The sequence below is a fragment of the Microcaecilia unicolor genome, chromosome 10 (genome assembly GCF_901765095.1).
Source record: "Microcaecilia unicolor chromosome 10, aMicUni1.1, whole genome shotgun sequence".
NCBI classification, from domain to species: Eukaryota; Metazoa; Chordata; class Amphibia; order Gymnophiona; family Siphonopidae; genus Microcaecilia; species Microcaecilia unicolor.
Window position 1 is genome coordinate 74,409,529 of NC_044040.1, and position 27,029 is coordinate 74,436,557.

At 42.1% G+C, this 27,029-nt stretch overlaps 1 protein-coding gene across 1 annotated transcript in view; it reads left to right on the forward strand.

The window, feature by feature from the left end:
* Positions 1-4,502, forward strand: part of LOC115478309 (pleckstrin homology domain-containing family G member 5-like) — a 29,734-nt gene extending 25,232 nt beyond the window's left edge. The window contains exons 2-4 of the mRNA XM_030215612.1: positions 3,622-3,783; positions 4,183-4,278; positions 4,416-4,502. Coding sequence (XP_030071472.1) covers positions 3,622-3,783; positions 4,183-4,278; positions 4,416-4,502 — 345 coding nt within the window. The remainder of the gene's footprint in view (positions 1-3,621; positions 3,784-4,182; positions 4,279-4,415) is intronic.
* Positions 4,503-27,029: the final 22,527 nt, after the last annotated feature.

The window sequence follows — 27,029 nt, forward strand, 5'->3', positions numbered from 1 at the left end:
TTTTAAATTTCCTCCTTTGCATCTTTATTGCATGCCCCCTAGTCCTAATATTTTTGGAAAGTGTAAACAAATGATTCACATCTACCCATTCAACTCCACTCATTATTTTATAGACCTCTATCATATCTCCCCTCAGCTGTCTTTTCTTCAAGTTAAAGAGCCCTAGTCGCTTCAGCCTTTCCTCATAGGGAAGTCATCCCATTCCCTTTATCATTTTCATCACCCTTCTCTGTACCTTTTCTAATTCCACTATCAGGCTCATTTTCAAAACTTGGACGTCCCTTTCGATTATGCCTCTTCACATCTTTTTTGAGATGCGGCGACCAGAATTTGCTTCCAGTTCAATGCAAGGATGTGTGATGTCCCCTCCTAACAGTCTCCATAGATTATTATTATTATTTATTTATTGCATTTGTATCCCACATTATCCCACCACTTTGCAGGCTCAATGTGGCTTACAATTCATCATGGATGCCGGAGACAGAAGAGAATATACAATTGGTTTTACAGAGAGTTTTGGGTTACATGGTGGTGAAATACATGATAGTTTTAAAGCAAAAGACAGTGCAGTGAGGTGCACCTGGCCTTCCACTGTACCAGTTTGGGGGGGTTGGGCTCAGACATCAATTGGACGACAGGGGCTCCCTGTTGTGTGCAGAATTTTGTGGGTTTTTGCGATGCTGTGAACAAGGAAGTGTGAGTGCCATCTGAAACTTGAATCATATCCTGAATGGAAAGGAGCAAAAACAAAACAGTGAGTTGGAAATAATTTTACATTTGTAGAAACATTTTCCCTAAGAAAATAAAGAGTCCTTTTTAAAAATAATTTTTGGCCATATTCTGCAAAAATCAAAATTTCTTTTCTTAAGAAAGCTACAGACATTCAGTGCTTAGATGTATCAGTCCCTCTTTGCAATGCTTCTTTCATCCATTTCTCTTTAATTAAGGCTATCATGCTTAGAGCGCAAAGGAATATGCTATGCATTGCAAAACACCCATTTCTTGATGCATATTTCAGAAACATATACATAAATTTAAACTGTCATTAAAATGGTGCGGAGTATGCCAGAGCAAATACAATACTATTCTATACTTTGTAATTCTTTCTTCTTTATATTTATGGATATAACAGCTTGCGATTTCATTAAGTTGCACAATCGTAAGGGGCAGATTTGTACGCACAGACATCTCTCAATATTGAATGTGTTCTTTGCATTTAAAGTGCTTCCATTGTGCCACTGTCTTTTCAGATAAAGCTGCTCTCATAATCATAATATTGATTATATGGTGACATTTTCTGTTCTTATTCTTGTGTTCATTCACCCATCTAGACTCACAGGTTTTGGAAGGCTGTATAATGATAAGCTTGTTGATTCTCTATTGCTTGCTGATTAATGCTGCAGCCATGCTGCATGACCATAAGCAAGTCATTTCTTTTCCTTCTGAATAATATGGGTTCCAATCTGGAGTACTTCTTTTCAATCATACAGTTGATTTTTTTTTTTTGTTGCATCGCACTCATAACCAACTATAAAGTTCTTTCAATCAAAATGTATTACATGAGGTCAACATTCAGCAGGGCACTCACTGCATAAATTAAAGCTGCTGATATAGTAACATAGTAACATAGTAAATGACGGCAGATAAAGACCTGTACGGTCCATCCACTCTGCCCAACAAGAGAAACTCATTTTACATGGTATGTGATACTTTATACTCAAGTTTGATTAGTCCTTGCCTTTCTCAAGGCACAGACCGTAGAAGTCTGCCCAGTACTGTTCTTGTACTAAGTTCTGAAGCTAACATCGAAGCCCCTTAAAATTTACACTCCAGCCCATCCCTATCTATTCAGTCACCGTAGAAGTCTGCCCAGCTCCCATTTTGTTTCCAATTATCAGCGTCACCACCCAATCTCTGCTAAGATTCCACGGAACTATTCCTTCTAAACAGGATTCCTTTGTGTTTATCCCACGCATGTTTGAATTCCATTACCATTTTCATCTCCACCACCTCCGGTGGGAGGGCATTCCACATATCCACCACCCTCTCCGTGAAAAAATACTTCCTGACATTAGTCCTGAGTCTGCCCCCCTTCAACCTCAATTCATGTCCTCTAGTTCTACTGCCTTCCAGTCTCCGGAAAAGGTTCGTTTGCAGATTAATACCTTTCAAATAATTGAACGTCTGAATCTTATCACCCGTGTTTCTCCTTTCCTCCAAGGTATTGTTCAGGTCAGCAAGTCTCTCCTCGTACAGTTTGCAACGCAAATCCCATACCATTTTCGTCGCTTTTCTTTGCACCGCTTCCAGTCTTTTTACATCTTTAGCAAGATACGGACTCCAAAACTGAACACAATACTCCAAGTGTAGGAGTGGCCTAGTGGTTAGGGTGTTGGACTTTGGTCCTGAGGAACTGGGTTCGATTCCCACTGCAGACACAGGCAGCTCCTTGTGACTCTGGGCAAGTCACTTAACCCTCCATTGCCCCATGTAAGCCGCATTGAGCCTGCCATGAGTGGGAAAGCACGGGGTACAAATGTAACAACAAAAAAAGTGGGGCCTCACCAACGACTTCCAGGTGGTTGCAATCTACACAGACAGTGTGCTGCTGCGGCGGCTAAGAAAGCAAATAGAGTGTTAGGTATTATTAGGAAAGTAATGGAAAACAAAAATGAAGATGTTATAATGCCTTTGTATCGCTCCATGGTGTGACCGCACCTCAAATATTATGTTCAATTCTGGTCACTGCATCTCAAAAAAGATATAGTGGAACGACAAAAATGATAAAGGGGATGGGACAACTCCATATAAGGAAAGGCTAAAGTGGCTAGGGCTTTTCAGCTTGGAGAAAAGACGGCTGAGAGGAGATATGATAGAGGTCTATAAAATAATGAGTGGAGTGGAACGGGTAGATGTGAATCATACTTAGTAACTAGTAAATGACGGCAGATAAAGACCTTATGGTCCATCCAGTCTGCCCAACAAGATAAACTCATTTTACATGGTATGTGATACTTTATACCCGAGTTTGATTTGTTCTTGCCATTCTCAGGGCACAGACCTTAGAACTCAGCCCAGCACTGTTCAGAACTTTTAGTACAAGAACTCTGCCCAGCACTGTTCTTGTACTAAAAGTTCTGAAAGTTCTGAAATCCCAATTAGTAGCAACATTCCATGCAGAACCCCAAAGAGTAACATAGAGGGGCATAATCCAACGGCGCCGGCAAAATGGATCGCCGGCGATCTATTTTGGCGGCGACGCAACAGCTGGCCATAACCATATTATCAAAAAAGATGGCCTCTTTCTAAAAATACTAGGACTAGGGAGCATGCAATGAAGCTACAAAGTAGTAAATTTAAAACAAATCGGAGAAACCTTTTCTTCACTCAATGTGTAATTAAACTCTGGAATTCGTTGCCAAAGAATGGGATAAAGGCGGTTAGCTTAGCAGGGTTTTAAAAAGTTTGGACAGTTTCCTAAAGGAAAAGTCCATAGACCATTATTAAAATGGACTGGGGGGTAATCCAATAACAATACAACTTACAATGTCAGTGTGTCTCCCTGATGTACAGGCAGATTGATCTCTTTATATTAATCTGGTCCATTTACACTTTTTACAGTCAGATAAAACAGAGGAACTGAAGAAGAAACTTGCCTTTTATAGCATGTTTGGACTCCCACGGCTTTCCCGTGACCTGCGAATGTTCTGGGAAATTCGTGAGGGGAATGAGACCAGCATCCGGCTGGAGAGTTCCTGGAGGGACATTGTCAAGGGACATGAGGTAAGGAACGTTGGTACATTCACAGATGGGTACATATGCTGATGTAGGTGTTGCCCCACCATACCCCCCCATCCCTTCCCACTATAGTCCCACCCTAATCCTCCCCAAACAGTTGAGTTACCTACTGCCTATGGCTTCTTGCCACTCAGATTTTCAAACAGAAACCACAATGGTAATTTCTTTATGAAAATTAGCCAGAAGTAGCTGGACCTTTTAAAAACTGCCTCTGTTAAACATATACACACATATGTGCACACAGACACATGCACGCTCACACACTTGCATGCATACATACATACGTGCACACGCATACTGATTTTTTCATTCTGCTGAACTTGTGCTGGAAAGTTCTGTCCTAGTTTGTGTAACCTGATTTCTTCCCACTTCTTCTCCCTGCAGAGTATAAGCAGGAAGAACTCTCATCAGCAGGAGGCGATATGGGAACTGCTGTGTACAGAGCTGTCATACATGAAAAAACTCCGGATAATCACGGATGTGAGTGTGATTTACTGCTGTCTATTGCTTTCCTGAGACCCTCACAGCTCATGATGTCACTTTTTTGCCTAAAATTCAGTCACCTGCAGAATGTTGTGCTCTGTATAATGTTTCAAACATTTTTTTTATTACTCCAGCTCTTCATCTGCGGACTCTTAAACCTGCACAGTTCGGGCTTTCTGAATGAGGTATGTGTCTCGTCCAGCACTGCCAAGGTGGGCTGAGAAGATTCTTCTACACCATCAAATTATACATTAGAGATGGCAATAGCCCAGCCTAGTATTTTGGGTAGGTCCAAAGTTAACAAGGATGGGCCCTTCCAGTTCCATCCCCCCCCCCCCCCCCCCCCACACACACACACAATAGATATATAAAATAAGGGTTATTTTTAACCTTCTCCTCAGCTCCCTCCCCATCCCCATTTTCAATATCTCTTCGTCTCTTCCAGATCCACTGCCCACAGATCGGCAACTGCCCATCTCAGAATCTCCTTCCTGGTATACTGCAGAGGCGGCTGCAGTGATTCATTTTCAGTGCCTACACCAGCCTGGCAGGCTTCCCTTTGCCACATCCTGCCCTTGCTGACATCACTTCCTGTTTCCTTACTGGCAGAACGCAGCAGAGGGAAGTCTGCTGGATCGGCGCAGGAAGCCAAAATGAATTAGTGCGGCTGCCTCTAAGGTAGTTCAGAGACGGGGCAGATACCAGGCTACTGGCAGAGGAAAGGGAGAGAGGGGAGTGTGGTGCCACTGCTGGGACTGTGCCACAACTGAGAGAGGGTTGAGAGAATTTGGTCTCAAATTCTGTCTGGAATTGGTTATTTTTATAAGGGTACAATCTAAGGTGAAACTAAACTGATTAGGAAAAAAATCTAAGTGAAATAAATGAGTATCTGCTTCTCCAAACCCCACCATGTGGTTGCCATGGAGGTCTAGAGGATATGAGAAAGGAAATCTCTTTAAAATAAAATATGTTATGCTGCTGAATATACATATAAGTTCCACTGCTGAAAATTCACAACTTTAGATGTATTTCATACACATTTAAAGTTCTACTTTCTGTTTAACCGCCACAACTTGAACACGTGTTCAGTGACTGTCGCTGATCGTATTAGATTTTTCTCCACCCTCACCAAAGCCACATCCCTTTTTGCACACACAAGTCATAGATTAAGGTCAGTTGCACGCATAACTTAATTTAATAATGAGCTGCAGATCGGTGTTAACGAGCAACAGGCTTTGAGTCTAATTGGCAGAATGAGCAGTTATGTAGCTATGTGCCTTTACTCTGTATTCTGTAAATTATGCATTAACATTCCAGAGTGTGACACTTCAAAGTGGTGTGGACCTGGGGGGCGGCAGGTCAGGCAGTTAGGCACGTGGGGTTATTTCTATGCTTAATTGTCTACAGTAAAGCATGAGAATTTACACCAGCCTTTGAGTTACGTTTCTTAATCTTTTTGTTTAAATTAGTGTTAATGTATAATTCTCTGGGCTATTCCCAGTTCTCCTTCACTTTGTAATCCACATCGAGCTGTCCAGGTTTCACAGAATAGAAGCACTTATGTCGTGTCATAAATGCTGTACCTACAATTACACACGTAAACCTGGGCTTATGCTAGTGCCCTGATGGTGAACCTATGACACGCGTGTCAGTACTGACACGCGTAGCCATTTTCGGTGAGACGCGGCCGCATGTGGCCGCATACAGAGAAGCAGCGGTGTTCCTTGCTGACACCCGGGGCAGATCGCCGATGCACCCCCCCCCCCCAGGTGCAGCGCGACCTCCCCCCCCCGGTGCATGTTTACCCGCTGGGGGGTGCCATGTGCGCTCCTATTGGCTCCCTCCGAGTCCTCCGCTTGTTCCCTCCCTGCTGCTTCCTCTGCCCCGGCTCCTGCATGGCCATTAGGGGATCTTTGACCTCACTTCCGGCCGGCGGAGCAGAGAGCTTTGGAATGCCGTGGGGGACGCATCTCTGGGGGCCCTGTGATCGCCAATACCAGCAACCACATAACCACAGCAACCATCATCCAATGTACTGTTCTGGGGTGTCGTGGATTTCTAATTGACCATCATTACTGAGATAGGTGAGGGGGAGGCTGGGAGAGGCGAGGGCATGTGCTATGGGTGCCGTTTCCCGCCATTAGAAATAGCGGTAGCCATCTTAATTTACATAAGGTGGTCAGTTAGGCTAGTTAACCCCTAATTGCCTGCAGGGCTAACAGGCTATCTATAATTCTATCTTCTGTCACTGCCCCCCTGATGGAGAACCCAAAAAATAAAAAACCAAGGTTAAGTAAAGGAAGTGGTAGTAGCAGTAGCCGACCCTTTCAAGAGACATGGACCGAGATGTATGGCATTATAGAAAAAAATGGCAGATCATTTTGCGTTCTATGTACTGAAACGGTAGTAAGCAGAATGTGGAATATAAATAGACATTTTGAAACTAATCATTCCCAGCTCTTGAAAAAATGTGAGGATGAAAGGAAGGAATACATTTCCAGGCAGCTACACTTTTATAAGAGCCAATCTAATTCCATCCTTACATTTGTAAAAGGTTCTACAAATTTAACATCTGCAAGTTTGAGCATTGCTCACTCCATAGCTCAGCATGGAAAAGCACTCAGTGAGGGAGGATTTATTAAAGAAACTCTCCTAAGATGTGCACCAGTTCTATTTCACGATATGCAGAATAAAGATGCAATTATTAAGAGAATATCTGAGTTACCAGGAAATTTGGAGTGCCTGGATCCGATTACCAGACACTTTTAGCACCCTGAAAAATATAGCAATGGCTTTACTCACAATTTTTCCCTCTACGTACTTTTGTGAAACCTTATTCTCAGCGTTAAATAATATCAAAACCAACAAAAGAAACAGATTGAAAGATGAAGTTAGTAGCGCTTGCTTGGGCTTGAAGTGTACAAAATACCAACCTTCAATTGAAGATTTAGCCAATGAAATTCAGCAACAAAAAAGTCACTAATAGGCAGATTAGTTAAAGAATTCCCCCTCCCCCTCATAGTAACAATTTCTAACTTTGCAGGTGCTGATCACTTATGACTAAACGTTATGCCAGTTTTTCAGCTGCTTTAACCATTTAAGCAGGTGCAGTGAAACACCTGTTTGGTTGAAGGAGTCAAACAAACCAATATCAGACCACAACACAAGCTTCTCATTGTTAATGCTGTGTTGGGCAAAATATTGGAAGCTATGGCCCCAGTGATCTACACAAATACATATGACTTAAGGAGAATATGAGATTCGAGATTTAAATGTATGTATGTTTGTATATATATATATATATATATATATATATATATATATATATATATATATATATATATATATTGTAAAGAGTATGTAGGAAAGGCCCCAAAGGAACCCTGGGTTAGACCAGAATACCCCCGGTATAGGCAGGCATTCCCCAGGAAAAAACTAGAAATAAAGAACTACAACTCCCAGCATGCCCCAAGGGAGACCGGGGATAAGAGAAACTATGTGCATTCCCAGGAGTCTCCAGAGGAGGGCCGCAGGGGAAGGAATAAGGCTGATTCTCCAACCTGGTGGAAGAGGTGGTGGAACAGGTGGGTGGAGAAAGAAGAGCCACCAAAGAGCTTTAATGAAAGAAAGGGTGAGCAGCTGGGAGAAGGGCGGGGCGAGGAGAATATGGATTGGGCTCCTGAGGAGAGAGAGGGGGAGAGTGAGCCTTGCCCTATGGAGTTGACTGAACCGGAGAACACCCTGGAAGAGCCGATGGACTTTTCAGCTCTGGCTCAGCGAAAGCCAAGGAAGTAGCGGGGCCAAGCCGGGTCAAGCGGGAGGAGGTCAGGTAGGAGTATGACTGACCAAGAGGGTGGGACCCTAGGCTTTGAGCCCGCGCAAAGCCATTACTGTGTGTTTTGAAAGCTTGGCTGAAATTGAACTGTGTTTTTGAAAGCCTAGCTGGACTGAGCTGTGTTTTGAAGCTTGGCTAAAATTGAACTGTGTTTTGAAAGCCTGGCTAAACTGAGCTGTGTTTTTGAAAGCTTGGCTAAACTGAGCTGTGTTTTTGAAAGCTTGGCTAGAACTGAGCTGTGTTTTGAAAGCCTGGCTAAACTGAGCTGTGTTTTGAAAGCTTGGCTAAAATTGAACTGTGTTTTGGAAACCAGGGCTGAATTGCGCCTGGGGTTTTTTTTTCTTTTCCCTGCTACTCTCCAGGGGACCGGGAGAGAAAGCAGTGGTGGAAGCCTGCCCGGTGTAGCCTTATTTGTTGTTTTGGAGAAGCAATTGAGAGAAGGAGGGACGTTCCTCCTATTCAGTAAAAAGCTTCATTATATTTGTTTTTGAGAAAAAGGGGGAGCCATACAGGAGTGTTTTTTTTTTTTTTTGGCTTTTTCTTGGAAGAGCTGCAACCCAGGAGAAAAGAGGATCCACTTTACAATATATATATATATATATATATGAGAGAGAGAGAGAGAGATAAGATACATAGATAGATAGATAGATATAAACGCTAGCACACCTTGGTAAACTGGGCCCATAATTATTACCTTGAAGCATAATCAAACACTTGCACAGGAAATTTAAAAAAAAGAAGCTCCCAGTATAAGTAGACATGGCTATAACTCAAGAATTGTTTTTTTTTTTTCATTTCACCTGTGTGGCTCTAGACGCACCAGGGAAAAGTTGAAGCTTCTGGCCACAATTAAAGAATCTTTGTTCTTAAAGTAAGTACGCATAACTAAACATTTATCCCTCTCACAGGCAAATGAAACTAAGTGGGTTGTACGTTGATGGAAGACATCTTATGAAGTTTCCAAAAATGCAGTCAAATCAAATCCAAATTCAGTTCCATTACTGCTCCCTCAGGTGAGGAAGATATGTGAAATAATCTTTTTTGAGGTAAATAATACAAATTTGATACCATTATAGAGTCTGCAGTAGACAATGACAAAACTTCCTTCAAATATTTACAAAATAGAATCTGAGGTGACAATAAATAACAGGATATATTTTCTGTTTGCAGATATTTGTGCTGTCCTACCTAGACTGATAATGTTATCTGAATAGTGCTATATACTAGCATTCATAACAGGGAGGAAGGCCGACTGTATCTTCCCTCTGTTTTGCCTCTCTCGCTCTCTCTCTTTCTATTGATTTCTTTGTCTTTGAAACATCGTAGTTCCTTTCTTATTTATGCATTGAATTGTAAACCACTCTGCTTGTTCTTTCAGAAGGGTGATATATCAAGAACCTATTAAACATTAAACAGCAAACTTTTCAAAAATTTCAAGGATGATAAACACAACACAAATTACCCTTCCCAGGACACAGTAAAGGAACTTGGACAATATTGGAGATGCCGAGCACTCACTGAACCCAAAGAGCTGACACCTATGCTGGCACCATCCACATAACTTTTGGCTCTACCTTCAAAATGTCTCCTGGCCTAGCTCCTTCTAAATGCATAACTTTTGGCTGGATATCGAGATGCCTTGCCAAAAGCTACAGTATGTATGGCTAGGCCAAAAAAATATATATATATACACGGTTAATGTGGGGTTTCTCCTGGGTGAGCAGGTGAGTTCTGTAGTAGGTGAGGGAATTTGTGTTTATGTATGTGGAGTGTTATTGTGGGGTGGATGTGGGTGAGATGATTTTGGTAGGTTGTGGGGGGAGATATGTTGGATGTGTGGTGGGTGAAGAAAGAGTATAAGGTGTGTGTTTGTGAGGGGTGAGGAATGGTCCTGTGCATGGTGGATGAGTGAGGTATTTAGGGTGTGTGGGGTGGTTGTAAGGTAGGTGAAGACTGATGTGTCAGGGGAATATGGGGTGGCTGCTGGTGAAGAAGTTGAGTATATGAGGGGGTTTTGTGGATGAGGGAAGGTGTGTGAGGTTTGTGATTTTTCAACAGATTCTTCTTTTCAAAAGACACCTACTACACATAGGGGCCCTTTTACCAAGCTGTGGTAAATAGGGCCCTGCAGTGGTGTCAGCATGTGGATTTGCCACATGCTGAGGCCACTTTTACCACAGCGGATTAAAAAAAAAAAGAAAATAGCTATGTGGTAAGTACAAACTTGCCGTGCGGCCATTTCCTTGGGGAACCTTTACCGCCTCCTAAGAGCTCCCTTGCTAAACTGGCAGTAAAACTAAAACTTATTTCTGGTAGCACCAGAAATGGTGTGCGCTGGGGGCAGCACTACCTCCGTCTCCCTTAGCGGGCTGGCAGTAGTGCTGTATTGACACACGCCAACACTGCTGTAGCTCTACCGTGCTGTTGTAAAAGGACCCCTTAGTTCTCTCAAGGACAGGGTAATTTAGAGGCTACTTATTGCTAATTCCTCACTTAGAGATATGCGTTGCTGCAGTGCAGTGTGATAGACTTTTCAATGGTTGGGAACCTCTGCAGACTGTTAGAGAAGATTGTGCCTTGGTGTGAGAGATTCTTCAGTGGTGGAGGATTGAGGACAACTGTTGGACCTTGAAGACAAGACATAGTGGCAGACAGGAACAGCAATACAGTTAACAGTAACTACAGGAAATATGGGATGATAAGTGCAGAGGGATACACATGAACACTTATGTGCTCTTGTGTACCTTGTGTAATCAGATATACAAAACCTTTCTGCTAAACATTGCCTGAAAATTACAGGACCCAATATTCAAAATGATTTAAATGGGAAGGAGAGCTGGTCGGGATGAGATATTCAGTGCCCCTTGCCCAGGCAGTGCTGCTGAATATCCCTTCTGGGGCATCCAGGGGCAGAGTCTGGGTGAAGCCAGGAATTATGCAGCACCAGTGACATTCATTGTTAGTGCCCACATAGCTCACCAGGCAAGCCAAACCCCTTAAATAGCAGTCTTAACTTTGCCTGGTTAGCTGTGTGGTATGGCACTGAGTATTAGCCATATCTGCATAACTTCTGGGTACTGCCAAAGACCTGGATATTCAGCCCAGACTGAATATGCAGGCCTGTTTTAGTCACTGGATACACTGTTGTTACAAAACCACCAATCCCTCTCCAGTGCCTCCCACGAACATCCCCCATTAACAACCGCACCCCACAGGTAGGGAGAGCGAGTTGCAGCTTTCTCTGCCCTGGGTTCCAAAAATTAACTGTAACCCATCAAAAACCTTTCTCCTCAGTTTCTTCAGCTTGTGCTCTGATTGGTGGACTAACTGCCAACAGTCCACCAATTACTGCTACCCAGGATCTGTTCATAGCTCATCACAGCTCCTAACCCCCCCCCCCCCAAAAAAAAAAAAAAAATTTTCAATTAATGGACAAGCAAGTGAAATATTTATGTGGGGGGAATTCACCTCAACAAAGTTATAGCACCCTCACTTTAATTTGCAAGGGTGCCAACTTTAAGAACATAAGAACTTAAGAACATAAGCATTGCCATACTGGGACAGATTGAAGGTCCATCAAGCCCAGTATCCTATTTCCAACGGTGGCCAATCCTGGTCCAAGTACCTGGCAAGATCCCAAGAGTAGAACAGATTTTACAATGCTCACAGTAGAAATTAGCAGTGGATTTTACCAAGTTCATTTTAACAAGAGTTTACGGACTTTTCTATTAGGAAATTAAACCTTGCTAAGCTAACTGCTTTTACCACATTCTCTGACAATGAATTCTAGAGTTTAACAATATGTTGAGTGAAGAAATATTTTCTCCAATTTACTACTTAATAGTTCACGTGTGCAAGCAGGCTATTATATCGCGTGGCAAATCGTTACGTCTTGGACCTAAGGCACTGTAAGCTCTCTCCTTTTTTATTTCCATAGTCAAGTTGCTATTCATCGGGACCATGAGCCGGTACAGAAATACATATTTGTTGCACTAAGTCCTTACAGTTCTCATCTCCCTTTTCCTCTGACTACCTCCAATGTGCAGATTATTGCACCAGGACCAATTCGAGAGTCTCCATCTATGTCTTCAAATTATCTGCTCATTTTACCATCTCTTCTATATCAGCCTGCTGTTCTTCCAGCCTATGTTCAGCTTCCTCAACTTGGTGTCCCACATCTACCAAATCTGTGCACAAATTTTTCAATAAATCTTCAAGTTCCTGCACAGTCGCAGTCATTCCCTGCTGAATATCATTCTTAAAATCCAATAGCATATTTTGCAAATCCATCATTAACCAAGGTCCCTGTTAAATTCAGCTCTTGATGATCAATAACGGTCAATTTTATTGTGGCTTAGCACTTAGAGCACAAATGTCATAATATGGAGAAAAAATTGCTATAAATGCAATTTTATATGTATAAACTATTTATTTATTTATGAATTTATACCCTACATTATCCTGAAATAGACTCAAGTTCAATGTGGCTTACAAAGAAACATTAAATGAATAAAACATAATAATGTACAGAATATAACACAAATTACAATAACTTCAAGAAGCAAATGTATATATATTATACTCCATTATATTCCTATAGGCATCTCAGCATTTAGCACCAGCTGATTTGTAGCGTGAGTAAAAACACTAGCAAACCTCAGTAGAAGACCCCCAAAATGTGGCATTCCAAGTTTTATGTACTAAGGATTTTTCTCAGTCTGCATTTGTGAACAAAATTATTAGTAAAACAGGCCCTTTAGATTCTCTCTCTCTCTCTCTCTCTCTCTATATATATATATATATAATACATAATTACAATATAATCGCTAGAAACTATGTCTGACAATAGGTAAAGAGATATAGCAACTGCTAATCGACTGGGATGATGTCATACACTCGGTTTAAATTGGTCATAAAGTGTAACCTAAACAGCAGCCTGCTCACCATCCCTAGTCAGAGCTGCAGTTTAACTCACTGCATTACATTTTAATAAACTAAGGGGCCCTTTTACCAAGCTGCGGAAAAAGGGCCTTGCGCTGGCAGCGAGGGCCCTTTCTCCCCTCGCACCAGGGCTTTTTTTTATCATAGTGGGGGAAAAGCCCCCAGACACATATGGTCATGCGGTAAGAGAACTATTATCGAGTGGCCATGCGATGGGGAGTCTTTAACTCCACCCACTGAGGTGGCAATAAGGGCTCTTGCAGTAACCTGGCAGTAACTAGGCAGCAAATGTTGGGCCAGCAGTAGTCCTGAAAGAGCGAGCGGTAAACTTGCATTTGGCTTACCATTGCTCTGTAAAAGGGCCCCTAAGGCAGTGGTTACCAAACCTGGTCCTGGAGGTACCCCAGCCAATCAGATTTTCAGGATATCTATAATGAATATTCATGAGAGAGATTTGCATGCAGTGGAGGCAGTACTTGTAAATCTCTCTCATGAACATTCATTGTGGATATCCTGAAAACCTGAATGGCTGGGGTACCTCCAGGACCAGATTTGGGAACCACTGACCAAGGAATAAAAGAGAGAAATACCTTATCTACTCACTACTATCTTATCCAAACACAAACATGAGCTAGCTCAAAACTCTTGTAAATCATTTTCCATCCATCGAAACCACTCCCCCCTCCCCAATTAGTGAGGATGGTCAGAGTCTCATTCTAAGGCATACTTCACCTCTGTGTGGTATTCCAAATTGTTTTTCCCAAAGGTGTACATAGTTTTTGCTGGGATTTTAATATACTCTGGTGAAATATCTCTGTTTCCTGTATATTTGCTGAACTTGACTTTTGAACATATAGCACACATCATTAGAAATCATGCTGCTTCAATTTTTTATTAATTGCATAAATTCTAACAGCCCTATTATTAAGCTGTGTTATCTTAATAACCCATAATAAAGGCCACTTAATGGAAATTAATTGATCCTAATACATGTTATGCTGAGATAACACTTTAATACATGGGCAAATCGGGCATAAAAAATAATGAGCTGTATCATAATGTAAGTGCTTACAAAGCAGCTTGATAATATAGAAATGGAATATTATGGCTTGTGCTAACAGTGGGAAGCTGTGTTATATCATGCAAGTTAAATAAACTTCATGAGGTATAAATATTTTCACTCAGGATCATCATCTCACTAACATGCACCAGAGGAAACAGAAAAGGGGGAGGGGCAGCAATATGAAGAAAAATGCATGCCCTCCCAGCCATATACAGTCTCTGGTAGCCTAGTGGTCACAGTACAGGACCGCTGTCCTCAAGTCCCCCTGTATGTACCAAGGTTACTAAAATTGAGAGCTCAAAGCCATTCCCCAAATCATATACCCCTTAACATTCTTCTCATGGCAAATCCTATCCGGCACCATAAGTGCTGAAAACATGGTTTAATTCCTTTAGTCTTGTCTCCTTTCTATGGACTTGTCCTGTTATCCACAAATTTAACCCTGTCACCTTAAATGCCCCCCCCCCCCCCCCCCACCACCACATAAATGCCAGAATTCCAGCTACACACTATTCTATAAACTGGTGTAGTTTGAAGGTAGGCATATTTATGGACAGAACATAGTTATCAATAAGGGCTAGTGCATGAACCCTTACTGCTAAGTCAATGGCTGGTGGTAATGGCTCAAATACATATTAACAAAAATACTCCAGATCTCATTTTAAATCAAATTACTCTAACATATAACAATATGCTTATTCCTATAGATATACATTACCTGTAATGAAACAGAATCAGGGATTCTAGAGTTGATGTAAACACTGTCTATAATTCTTCTACAAGTCAGTGTACATAATCTAACTTGTTAAACTGTTATTAAGTCACTGGTACTTAATTTCCTTCCTTTTTGTTATTTCAAAATCAATAAAAATGATTGAACACACAAAAAAACATTTATTATATAAACATATAATCACTCCTATCTCACTCAAAACACTCATTCATACTACTAACAACCTGACTTGGTGATCACATTATTACACTTAATGTTGCCAAACATAGTATTCAGTTCGTTATCTTATTTTCCAGAAAGAATCAACTATCGAAGAAAAAGCAGATCTGACACTGCTCGTTCTTTGTTCTGTGACCAAGGGCTTGAAGCTCCTACATTTAGTTCCCAAATATACTAGTGTCTCGTTGTCAAGACAATGTCCCTCTCATAAAAGTAGAATCAACAGCGACATGTTGATGACTTCTAATATGTTCTCTGACCCGATCCAACTCAAGCTGATCCATTGAGAACAAAAAAAGCGATCACTAGTCAGGTTAATAGGCACAGAATTCAAATGCTCTTCTGAGCCTCAATGTGAGACCACATTTCGTAGTTCTTCCTCAAGAGAAGCAAAAACAAATCCCTATATAAAACACAACACAAAAACATAATCCCTACTAATAACTTACACAAGTTAAATCCACGAATCTTAATCTCAAACATGACTTTAAGGCTGCTTACTGGAAGGACAGCTTCCAAACCAAGCCCATATTGTCCTATCTCTCAGGCGGAAATTCCCTTACAATCTATTTCTGGGTTTAAATAGAGCCCGGATTACAATGTTTCCAATACCAGTTGACATTAACATAATCAAATCACCATTCGACCTCCATTTTTATCCCTCCTGGAGTCACTGTGTTCCACTGAAAAATAATCCTTTGTTCCAAATGCAACAAGGCAATAAATAAAATAAATAAATAAATAAATTATTCCGTTAAAATGTTTGCCATAATATTCTCATGCACCTTATTTGTTATCTATATTCAGATTTCCTTATCCCATTAATGTGATTGTTGTTGTATTATATTGCAAGCCACATTGAGCCTGCAAATAGGTGAGAAAATGTGGGATATAAATGCAGCAAATAAATAAATAAACATCACCACCTCATAGCAAAGCCACCTGTGATAGAGCCACAAACCGTAATTTATCAATAAAATGACCCTTGGATACCCAATGGGCTACCAAGGGTGTCTCCATTTTCAGGGCTCAAGCCATAAATAGGCGCATGCTACTTTTAATTTTTGCGCACACCCATTTCCTGGCCCATTAAAATTGCTAAACTGCTGACAAAATGGTTTTGTACAACAATTTTCAGGAAGGAAACCGACAGGAACACCCTGTTGCATTATTCTAGTTTTCATTCAGCAGCTTTGAGAAGGGGTGTTCCTGTCGGTCAATTCTTTCGGTTACGTCGGTTGTGCTCCTCCAAGGAGGAGTTTAAGAAACAGGCAGGTGAAATGGTGAGAAGGTTCATCATGAAGGGTTACCCCTTGAGAGGGGTTAAAAAGGTATATAAACGTGACTGGCTTTTGACCCCTAAAAGAAAAGAAAGTGATAATTCAGTGGTTTGCATTCTTCCCTTTTCTGCTCATGCTTCTGCTATTGGCAGAATTATACACAAACATTGGGATGTGTTGGGAATACACCCCCCTCTTAATAAGCAACCTAAGATTGCTTATAAAAGAAGTAAGAACTTAGGAGAGATTCTTAAATATCCTAGTGACCTCCAGCCCAAGGGAACTATGTATACTGCAAGTTTTCTTTACACATTGAATATATTTTAGTTTCAGGTACGAATAGGAAATTTAATTTCAGAGAAATTACATCATGTGAATTGTAAATGTTTAGGTCTTTTTACCACCTCTCCAAATCTCCATATATCAATTACCCACGATTTGTAGAGATAAAAGACCAAGGCTACGTGCCTATGAGAAAGTATTTTTATTCACTTACCAAGTATATTAATACAATTAATATTTTCTCATGGGAGGATACAACTACTGCATAAATTTGCTGTATCTATCGCTCCAACATACTGGACTGAAACAGCTATTTTTATACACTTGTGTTTATCAATGATTTACATGCATTCAGCCAGTTATCTTACTTGGGATCATCTGGTCTTCTTTCAAATCTATCTGGTTTCTCTCACCTACTAAACAACATTCCCATGTTTGTTTATGCTTCCTCCTTTCCCAGGCCTGTTTGCCCGTAAGGATATTATATCAGATCATAAGTTCTTGGGCCTCACAATTTATGGCCTTTCCCCTTTGACTCTACTCCAGGGTGCATAACTGTGTTTATTATCTACAGAATCCGCGCAGGTTGTTTATTGTATTGTGTGCCCATGTGGTCTGTATTACATAGGCTACACTAAGCGTAAATTGAAATTACGTATTGCAGAGCACATTAGTAACATCAGGAATGCCCGCATGGAGGCTCCATTAGTGGCTAAGGAGGGTCACATAGTAGAGCAATTACGTTTTACAGCAATCTAGCAGGTGATTCTTAGGAGAGGTGGTGACATTAGTGAGGTCCTGCTAAACTTTGAACAGAAATTCATATATGAGTGGTGTACCGTCATTCCTAATGGTTTAAACCTGGAAGTGGAGTGGTGATTGGTGATAAGCATGGGTGTGTCACCCTTAATGAAGAGCATTCTATTTAAACCCCATGTTCAACGTAACAGGATATCTGCTCGGAATGAACGGTTGTGCTTCAGCCTGGTGGACGCCAGTCCCTCCAGTAAGCTGCCATTGTTGGTATTATTAATGTATTATTCTTTGTAATAAGATGTAAATGATAGGGTGAAGATGAGCACTAATATTTGTGACATTATTTGTTTTTGGAGGATTAAAAAATAATGATATGGGTTGCTTCTCCTGAAGAAGACTCCGAAATGTGGTTCCACATGGAGAAGCAGAGGAATATTTAACTGGTTTTGCTGAGGAGGAGAACAAAAGGAATTACTCGTTCCAGTGCTTGTAGGAACAAGTGGTGGCATACTTTGAATGAAGCAATATGGAGATGAGTATTCAGTATCCTGCCATTGCGGGAACCTGAGCTTTATATGTATACTTCGGGGGGAGTGCCCTCCATTGATTGAAAACATCTACATCACGGTTTCGTTATCAAAAAACGAGCAAAGGGGTTATATATTGGAGCAAAATTGGGATCAGAGACTCATCTAAGGACGTACGACCCATGTGGTGGACTTAAAAATTTGATGACCTGGTTGACGTTTGTATAAATGTATATTGATTAGGATTAAGTTTGTTACCACTCCACAAGCAAAGAAACGGTTTATGTGATATAGCATGTATGAATAAGGAGTTAAATACTGTTTTATTAAATTTGATACACTTTTGAGTTAATCAGAAAGTGGTGAGGTATAATTATTTGAATAATCTAACTGATAATGTTTACATCTCTTTAAATAGTAGGCCTCCTTGAGTATAATAATACCATTAAAAAATGGCCATTTCCCAGCCATGGTAAAAAGAGGCCCAACACGTGCCCAAAAGATGTGCCCAAACTACTGCAGGCCATTTTTTTTATGCAGCTTTGTAAAAGAACCCCTTAATCACTTATAACTGGGGTTAAAAGTAAAATAACAATGTCACAAAACACCTAGTGAGGCATAATTGAATGGGGCGCCCAAGTTTTCCTGAGGACGTCCTCGCAGGACATCCCCGTGAAGGGGCGGGAAAACCCGTATTATCAAAACAAGATGGGTGTCCATCTTTCGTTTCAATAATATGGTCAGGGACGCCCAAATCTCAACATTTAGGTCGACCTAAGAGATGGTCGTCCTTAAAGATGGTCGTCTGCGGTTTTCGGCAATAATGGAAACCGAGGACGCCCATCTCAGAAACGGCCAAATCCAAGCCATTTGGTTGTGGGAGGAGCCAGCATTCGTAGTGCACTGGTCCTCCTGACATGCCAGGACACCAACTGGGCACCCTAGGGGGCACTGCAGTGGACTTCAGAAAAAGCTCGCAGATGCATAGCTCCCTTACCTTGTGTGCTGAGCCCCCCAACCCCCCCCCTCAAAACCCACTCCCCACAACTATACATCACTACCATAGCCCTTAGGGATGAAGGGAGACACCTAGATGTGGGTACCGTGGGTTTCTGGTGGGTTTTGGAGGGCTCTCATTTACCACCACAAGTGTAACAGGTAGGGGGGGATGGGCCTGGGTCCGCCTGCCTGAAGTGCACTGCATACTGCTGTCATGGAGCTGGGTATGATATTTGAGGCTGGCATAGAGGCTGGAAAAATATTTAAAATTAGTTTTTTAGGGTGGGGGGGGGGGGGGGTTAGTGACCACTGGGGGAGTAAGGGGAGGTCATCCCTGATTCCCTCCGGTGCTCATCTGGTCATTTAGGACACATTTTTGTGGCATGGTCATAAAAAAAAAAGGACCAAGTAAAGTCGTCCAAGTGTTCATCAGGGATGCCCTTCTTTTTTCCATTATCGGCTGAGGACGCTCATCTCTTAAGCATGCCCCAGTCCCGCCTTCGCTATGCTTCCAACACGCCCCTGTGAACTTTGGTCATCCCCGCGATGGGAAGCAGTTGAGGACGCCCAAAATTGGCTTTCGATTATGCCGATTTGGGTGACCCTGTGAGAAGGACACCCACCTTCTGATTTGTTTCAAAAGATGGGCGCCCTTCTCTTTCGAAAATAAGCCCACTAGCCACCCACCTGGGGTTACCACATGGCCACTTAGAGGGTCTATCCCTGGCACAGCTCAGGTTTGTGTGCACCTGCTGCTCATGCTCTACACTAGCACCCTCCTCCCACTGACTGGGTTACAACCGCCTCTGGGCAAGTTTCCTGCTCTCAAATTATCCCCAGTGATTTCTAGGTACTGAGGCCACACTCCCAGTGGTCCCACAGTTCCCAGAAAGCACTCACAGACCCAGCACACAAATCACCAGGATTCTTTATCAGTACAGACAAAGAGAAAATAAACTGAAAATTGTTTACTGTCTTAAAAATAAATGAACAAAAAATGTGCAATCAGCAAACAGTAACAAATAACTGAAATATGGATCAATTGTAACACAAACTAAACATTTGTTTACTTTCTGAAAAGTATCTGGGAAAATCAGGACATATAGATGCTCACAAGTTATCAAATGTAACTGTTTACAGGGCCTTAACAAAAATCTGTCTCTCTCTTCTTCCTGGCTAATACTGGAGCAAGAACCATGACTCTCAAAATGAAAATGAGCTCCTGGACCAATCAGAGCCCAGAAGAAGAAAATTTTAAAAAAATATACTGCTTCTTGCTTCCTGTTTGTGTGCTAAAACTAAAGAAAAGAGCATCCATTTTCGCTGTAACAGCTTTACAGCAAAGAAACACTACCTGCTGGTCAAATAGGAGAAAAACACTTAATACAGGAAAAAATCAAATACATTTTACAGGCTTAAAAACATACTGTTTCTTCACACTCCCCCCTTAAGAGAGAGACCCCGGACTGTGGCCTCTACAGACCACAGATTGGGTCTCGATAGTCCAGTGTCAAGTTGGTTCTGGCTTTTCCTTCCTGGAAAGACCATCAGCTTTGCCATGTTCATTACCCTTCTGATGCTTATAACAGAAGCTTTTACCACACTCAGTACATTTTAACAGTTTTAATCCTGTATGCTTCGTTTTGTGAATAGTGAGGAGTATCTTCTGATAGAAGCTTTTATCACACTCAGCACATGTGAATGGTTTTACTCCTGAGATGATTCTCTGGTGCTTTGTTAGCTGTAGTTTATGAATAAAGCTTTTTCTACATTCAGTGCATGTAAATGGTTTCATTCCTGAACAGATTCTATGCTGCTTTGACAATAATTTCTGGCAACTGAAACTTTTCCTTCACTCTGTACTTGAAATTGGTCTCTCTCCTTTGTGAAATTTTGCATTTCTTGTGGAACTTTCTTTCTGGTTGAAGCTATTGTAATAACCAGGACATGAAGATATTCTATTATCATTGTTTTTCTGATATTCTGTAATGTTTGCTTTATTAATACAGCTTTTGCCATATTCTATACATGTATATATTCCAGTTTCTTTATTATTTCTTAGGTGCTGCATTAGCTCTTTCTTCATACTGCAATCTTTTTCATACTTAGAGGGTGAAAAATGTGTCTGTTTTATACATGTTTCCTGTTGTTCTAGTTCCCCCTTTTGATTGAATGCTTTTCCACAATCTGTACATTTAGATGGTCTCTCTTCAATGTCAGATCCCTCTGCTAATGTCTCTGCTAGGAGGTCAGGTATGGGTTCATTATCCTGATACTCTTCTGGTAGGCTACACACAGTTAGTACCATGACTGTGCGATTTGCATAGGCCTTTAACATATTTACATGAAAGATACACTGCTTCCTGTCTTGAGAGTCCATAGATATAACATAGTTTGTATCATTCAGTCACCTTATGACCTTGTAAGGTCCCACCCAATTAGCTTGAAGGTTATTCTGACATACTGGGACTAAAACAAGTACCTGCTGGCCCTCATAAAACTATTTTTTGGGCCTTACGATCACACCAGGTCTTTTGCTTAGTCTGGGCTGCCTGCAAGTTATCTCTGACAAAGCCCACAAGTTCTTATAATCTCTGTCGCATATTAACTACATATTTAATAACAAGGGTGTCAAAGGTATCAACTTTCCCCTCCGAATGTTCTCTTATTAGGTCAAGGGGCCCTCTCACCTTCCAGCCATAAAGCAACTCAAATGTGGAGAACCCTGTAGACTCCTGAGGTACTTCTCTGTATGTAAACAGTAGGTAGGATAAGTATTTTTCCTAGTCATGGTTTCCTGATTCCACAAAAGTCTTTAACATATGCTTTAATGTTCCATTAAATCTCGCCACCAATCCATTAGTTTCAGGGTGATATGGTGTGGTATGTATAGATTTTATCCACAGTGTGCCCACAGATTCTGGATCAACTCAGACAAAATGTGTCCCTTGGTCTGAGAGTATTTCTCATGGATATCCTACCCGGGAAAATATTTCTATCAGGGTAGTGGCAATTTTCTCAGATTCTATGGAGAATAAGGCTACTGCTTCAGGATATCTGGTAGCAAAGTCCACCACTGCCAATATATATCTTTTCCCAATCCAGCTAGGGACAGCTAGAGGCCTCACTATATCCACAGCTGTTCTTTCAAAGGGCTCACTATATACACAGCTATTCTTTCAAAGAGGAACTCAGGGGTGATCATGGGTTTTACCCACTCTTTGGCACGCATCATATGTTCGACAGTAGTCATCTACGGCTCAAGATACTCCCGACCATTAGAAGTTCTGGGTCAGTCTACTGCTTGTGTGTGTCACCCCCTTACTGTATGTCCTGCTACTGGAATATCGTATGCAATCTATAGGAATTATTTTCTGTGCCCTGGGCACTGTAAGCTGATTGCCTGCTATCCAGGAACTATTAAGATCAACAGGATCAGTCTCTGTTTAATTTGTACAGCGCTGCGTAACCCTAGTAGCACTCTAGAAATGTTAAGTAGTAGTAAGTAGTAGTAGTAGTGTACAACAAGCATCTTTCCATAGGATATGATCTTTACAAGTCTCACTGATTGGTTGACCAGCCCTCTGCCTCAGGGCTTCCAGGTCAGTGTCAGATTGCTGTGCTTCCTGAAAACCATGTCTCTATCTTATATCAGTATCCATATCTGGAAAGGTCTCTGCTAGTGACTCTGACAAATTAGAGTCAACAGTCTGATCAATAGGTGTGTCAGTTAAGTCAGGCTGTTCCATACTCACAGCCCCAGTCACCTCTGGAACTGCTGCTGCTAGAAGCACTGGAGCACCTCCTCCTGTCTCTTGGTCAGCTGGTTCCACCTGGACTGGCTCAAAATCTGGAACTGGAGAAGTGATCTCTGCTGTTTGTTGGGTCATCTGGGCCTGACTACGGGTCACCATAGCAGAAATGCTGACTCTGCTATCAAGGGTAATGTTCATTAGACCCATGTCGGTCCCACACAGCATTGGTACCGACATGTTTTTCATTATGCCTACTTCTCTGTATCTGGGTTTGGTACCCCAATCCAAGAATACTCGAGCAATGGGTACAGTATCTCTGGATCGATTGGCTAGCACTACGTCTGCAGTTCACCCTGGTAGAATAGCATCTTCCAGCACTAGCTCTGGTCATAACAAAGTCATGCTAGAGCCAGTGTCAAGAAGCCGATCTATCTGGGTGCTGTAGTGTTGTGGAAATCCATCTGCTTCCTTGCTTGATGAACAGCCAGTAACGTTTTGTGCTGCTGCACCTGTATGGGTCTCCTTCGTGGTACTTGAGTCATGCCTGAAGTCTAAGTTTTTGGGGAACACTGGAGGGTTTGCTGACAGTCTCTGAGGTATAAGGGATATTTGGCTTAGGTTCCTGGCTGCTCTTGATCCTGGCTGCTGCGGATAAGGATGGCTTCTCTTTGCCAACCAGGGACGGTTAGCCATAAAGATGTCAGCCAGCTCAGCCGCTTTCTCTGGAGCATGGGGCTGGTGATCTTGAACATGTTCCCTCACCTCTGGATGACAATGCTGAAGAAACTGCTCCAGGACCATCAGGTTTTGGCAGTCCTCCAGGATTTTAACTTCAGCTCCACTGAGCCACCACTGATGCTGGTATCATAGTTGGATCACAAACTCGCTGTGAGTATCATCCACCCCCTTTTGCAAAGTCTGGAACTTTAGTCTGTAGGTCTCAGGGGTAATAGCATAACGGTTCAACAAAGCTTTGCGCACCTTATCAAACTGGGAACATGTCTCTATGGACAGTCCTTCCTTGGAATGTCTCAAGTGCTCTACCAGTGAGCTTTCCTCCCAGATAGTGCACCCAGTCTTTCTGAGGAATCTCATTGAGGCGTCAAATTTTTTCAAAGGCGATTAGATATCCATCAATGTCACCTCTGGTATCATCAAAATGTGAAAATAATTTTGGCCCGATCTGGGCTGTGGATCCTGTCTCTGACCTTGACACAGGGGTTGGGCTGCAGCTTTGGATATGAGCCATTTCCATCTCCAGCTTCATTTTCTGCAGTTGTAATTCCTGCTCACGCTCCTCATGCTGCCGTTGGAATTCACACTCTTTATGCTGCTGTTCCCCTTCCTCTCGCTGCAGCTGGTCTAGCCACTGTTGCTCTAGCATTTAGATCTGCTGGATCTCAGCTGTTGTGGCATCAGGTCTCTGCCTACAAGAGGTCTGCTCTCCCCCCAGTTCTGCAGCTGCTCCCCATTGAGGTTATCCGGTTGCTCTTGTGTTAGAACAGGCATCTCCAGTGTCTGTTGACCACTACCAGTCACCATCAGCACACTGTTAATCTCCTAACACTACCAAAAAAAAACTGAACAGGCAAAGGACCCTGTCACTGCTGCTCCTGTTCACTGTGCTCTTTGTCTGGAGGTTACAGATAAAAAAGACTCTGAACCACTCAGTGGATGGTGACCTTCACTCCACGTACAATCCAACTGGCCACTACCTCATGGACTACCGGAAACAAAACAGGGCACACTCTGACCCAGTTAGCAGGGGGGAAAAGCACCATGGGAGTAGAGCCCAGTACCCTACACCCACCACAATGCATTGCTGATGTGACTCTGCAGGGCACCTAACAGAAAAGGTGTCACACTCACCCGAGAGCCACATCGCAACCTCGGAAAGGCTGTCAAACGATACAACACATTCTGCTGTCATGGAGGTAGGTACGGGATTTGAGGCTAGCATACAGGCTGGCAAAAAAGGTTTTCATTTTAACTTTTGTAGTATGGGAGGGGCTTGGTGACCACTGGGGGAGTAAGGGGAGGTCATCCCCCATTCCGTCTGGTGGTCATCTGGTCAATTGGGGCACCTTTTTGAGCCTTAGTCGTGAAAATAAAAGGACCAAGTAAACCCGGCCAAATACTGCTTAACGCCACTTTTTTTTCCATTTTCGCCGAAAACCGGCCATCTGGTAGCCATGCCCATGCCCGCCCATGTCCCGCTTTCGCTTCGCTGGCGACACGCCCCCTTGAACTTTCGCCGGCGAGGCGACGGGAAAGCAGCGATGCTGTTAAAAAGCCAGCTTTCGATTATACGCTTTTAGCTGCTTTTGTGAAATCGCCGGCGATCTCCCAATTTGTGTCGGAAGATCGCCGGCGAAAAGTTTCGATTATAAGCTGGATAGGTGCCTACGTGCACCAAATTGGAACTATCGTCGAACTACCGTGTGCCCCGGGCAGTAATTCCATTTTTCATGTGCGTCCAAAACACACAGTAGAAAATATTTTCTATTTTCTACTGTGTGGCACTTACCTGGCAGTAATTGGCAGTGCATGAGCGTAGAATGCTTACCGCCCAGTTAGCATGTGAGATCTTACCGTAAGTCAGTGGGTAGCAATAAGGTCTCAGGCTGAAAATGGACACACGCTGGTTTTAATTTTGCCGCACGTCCATTTTTGGTCACAAAAATATGCCTTTTTTCCAGGTGCACTGAAAAAATGACCTGTGCATGTCCAAAACATGCACCTACACTAGCGCAGGCCACTTTTAGGCACGCCTTAGTAAAAGGACCCCACTGTTTCTTCACAAACATGTCTTAACATTAGCCCACATTGAATTAGCCCACATTGATAACTCTCCCCCTTCTAATTTATTTAAAATTGAAGAACAAGGCTTTACTTAAACATGTTAATCATCATATGCTGCCTTCAAGTTTTTCAAATTATAGCTAAAATATCTCAGCACAAATATTTGACAATATTTTTGGTTTTAGAACATAGCAAAACATGTATTATTTTTTGTTGGCAACCTGTTTGCTGCCCTAATAAATAATTCAATTTCCCATCATTGTACCTGTAAAAATGTATTATGATATTTTACAGCTATTACAATCCAGTGACAATTGACCCAGATTTAAAACGAACTATACAGTCTTGAAGACAGAGCATCTTGACATGTAGGGTGAAAATGCTTGCAGACGTTTTAGGGGGTCTTTTACAATGGTGTGCTAGCATTTTTAGCATGCACTAAAAATTAGTGCATGCTAATCATGTAGATACCCATAATATTCCTTTGTGCATCTACACAGCACACCTTTGTAAAAGTGGCCCTAAAATGGAGCTAATATTGAATTTTCACAATTCTGCTTTAAGGGCCCTTTCACTAAAGACCAGCCAGCATACCATAGGCTCTTACTGCCTCCTAAATAGGGGGCGGTAAGGGATCCCTCAGAAAATGACCACCTGGCAAATGGTTAACTTTCTGCGGTAAAAAGGGGCCTCGGAGCACGGCAAACCCATGCACCGATGCTACTGCAGGGGTCCTTTTACCACAGCTTGGTAAACGGACCCCTTAATGATTTCAAAGCTCAGTTTAACACAAAACTGCCCCGACTGCAATGCAAAACATCTGCCAGAAAAACATGATGTTGCTTGCCTGCTAAAATCAGAGTGGCAAAGATCATTGCTATTTTCTCTAAGCACATTCAGACTTCAATAACATGGCTGCAAATACTAATGGGTCAATTTTCAAAGCCATTTATCCGAATAACATCCACTATTATCCAGATAAATGGCATAGATGGCAAGGACTGTGGGATATAAGTATATTAATACATAAGCATCACCATATTGGGAAAGATTGAAGGCCCATCTTGTCCAGTATCATGTTTCCAACAGTGGCAAATTCATGTCACAAGTCCCTGGCAAGATTCCAAAAAAGTAAAACAGATTTTATGCTTTTTATCCCAGGAATAAGCATGAGATTTTCCTTGGTCCATCTTAGTAATGTTTTGTGGACTTTTAGCAGTGCATTTTTTCTAGCGAAAAAGGTGCCGGTACTCAAATGCCAGGCCACCCTTCAGGGGTGGGGTGATCACTGAGGGACCTACCCCCACAATAGCCAGGCCCCCTGCAACCAGTCACAGAATCTATGATTAGAGAATTGGTGTGTAGGGCCTGAGCTCTTTCATTAAAACTTGGGGACCATGGGTTAATTTTAGCAGATAATAAAAAAGGTGCCGGTACTCGGTACCCCCAAGTACCCCCTCAAAAAAAAGCCCTGACTTTTAGGAACTTGCCCAAACATTTTTAAAACCCTATTATGCCACCTGCTTTTACCACATTCTCAGGCAATGAATTCCAGA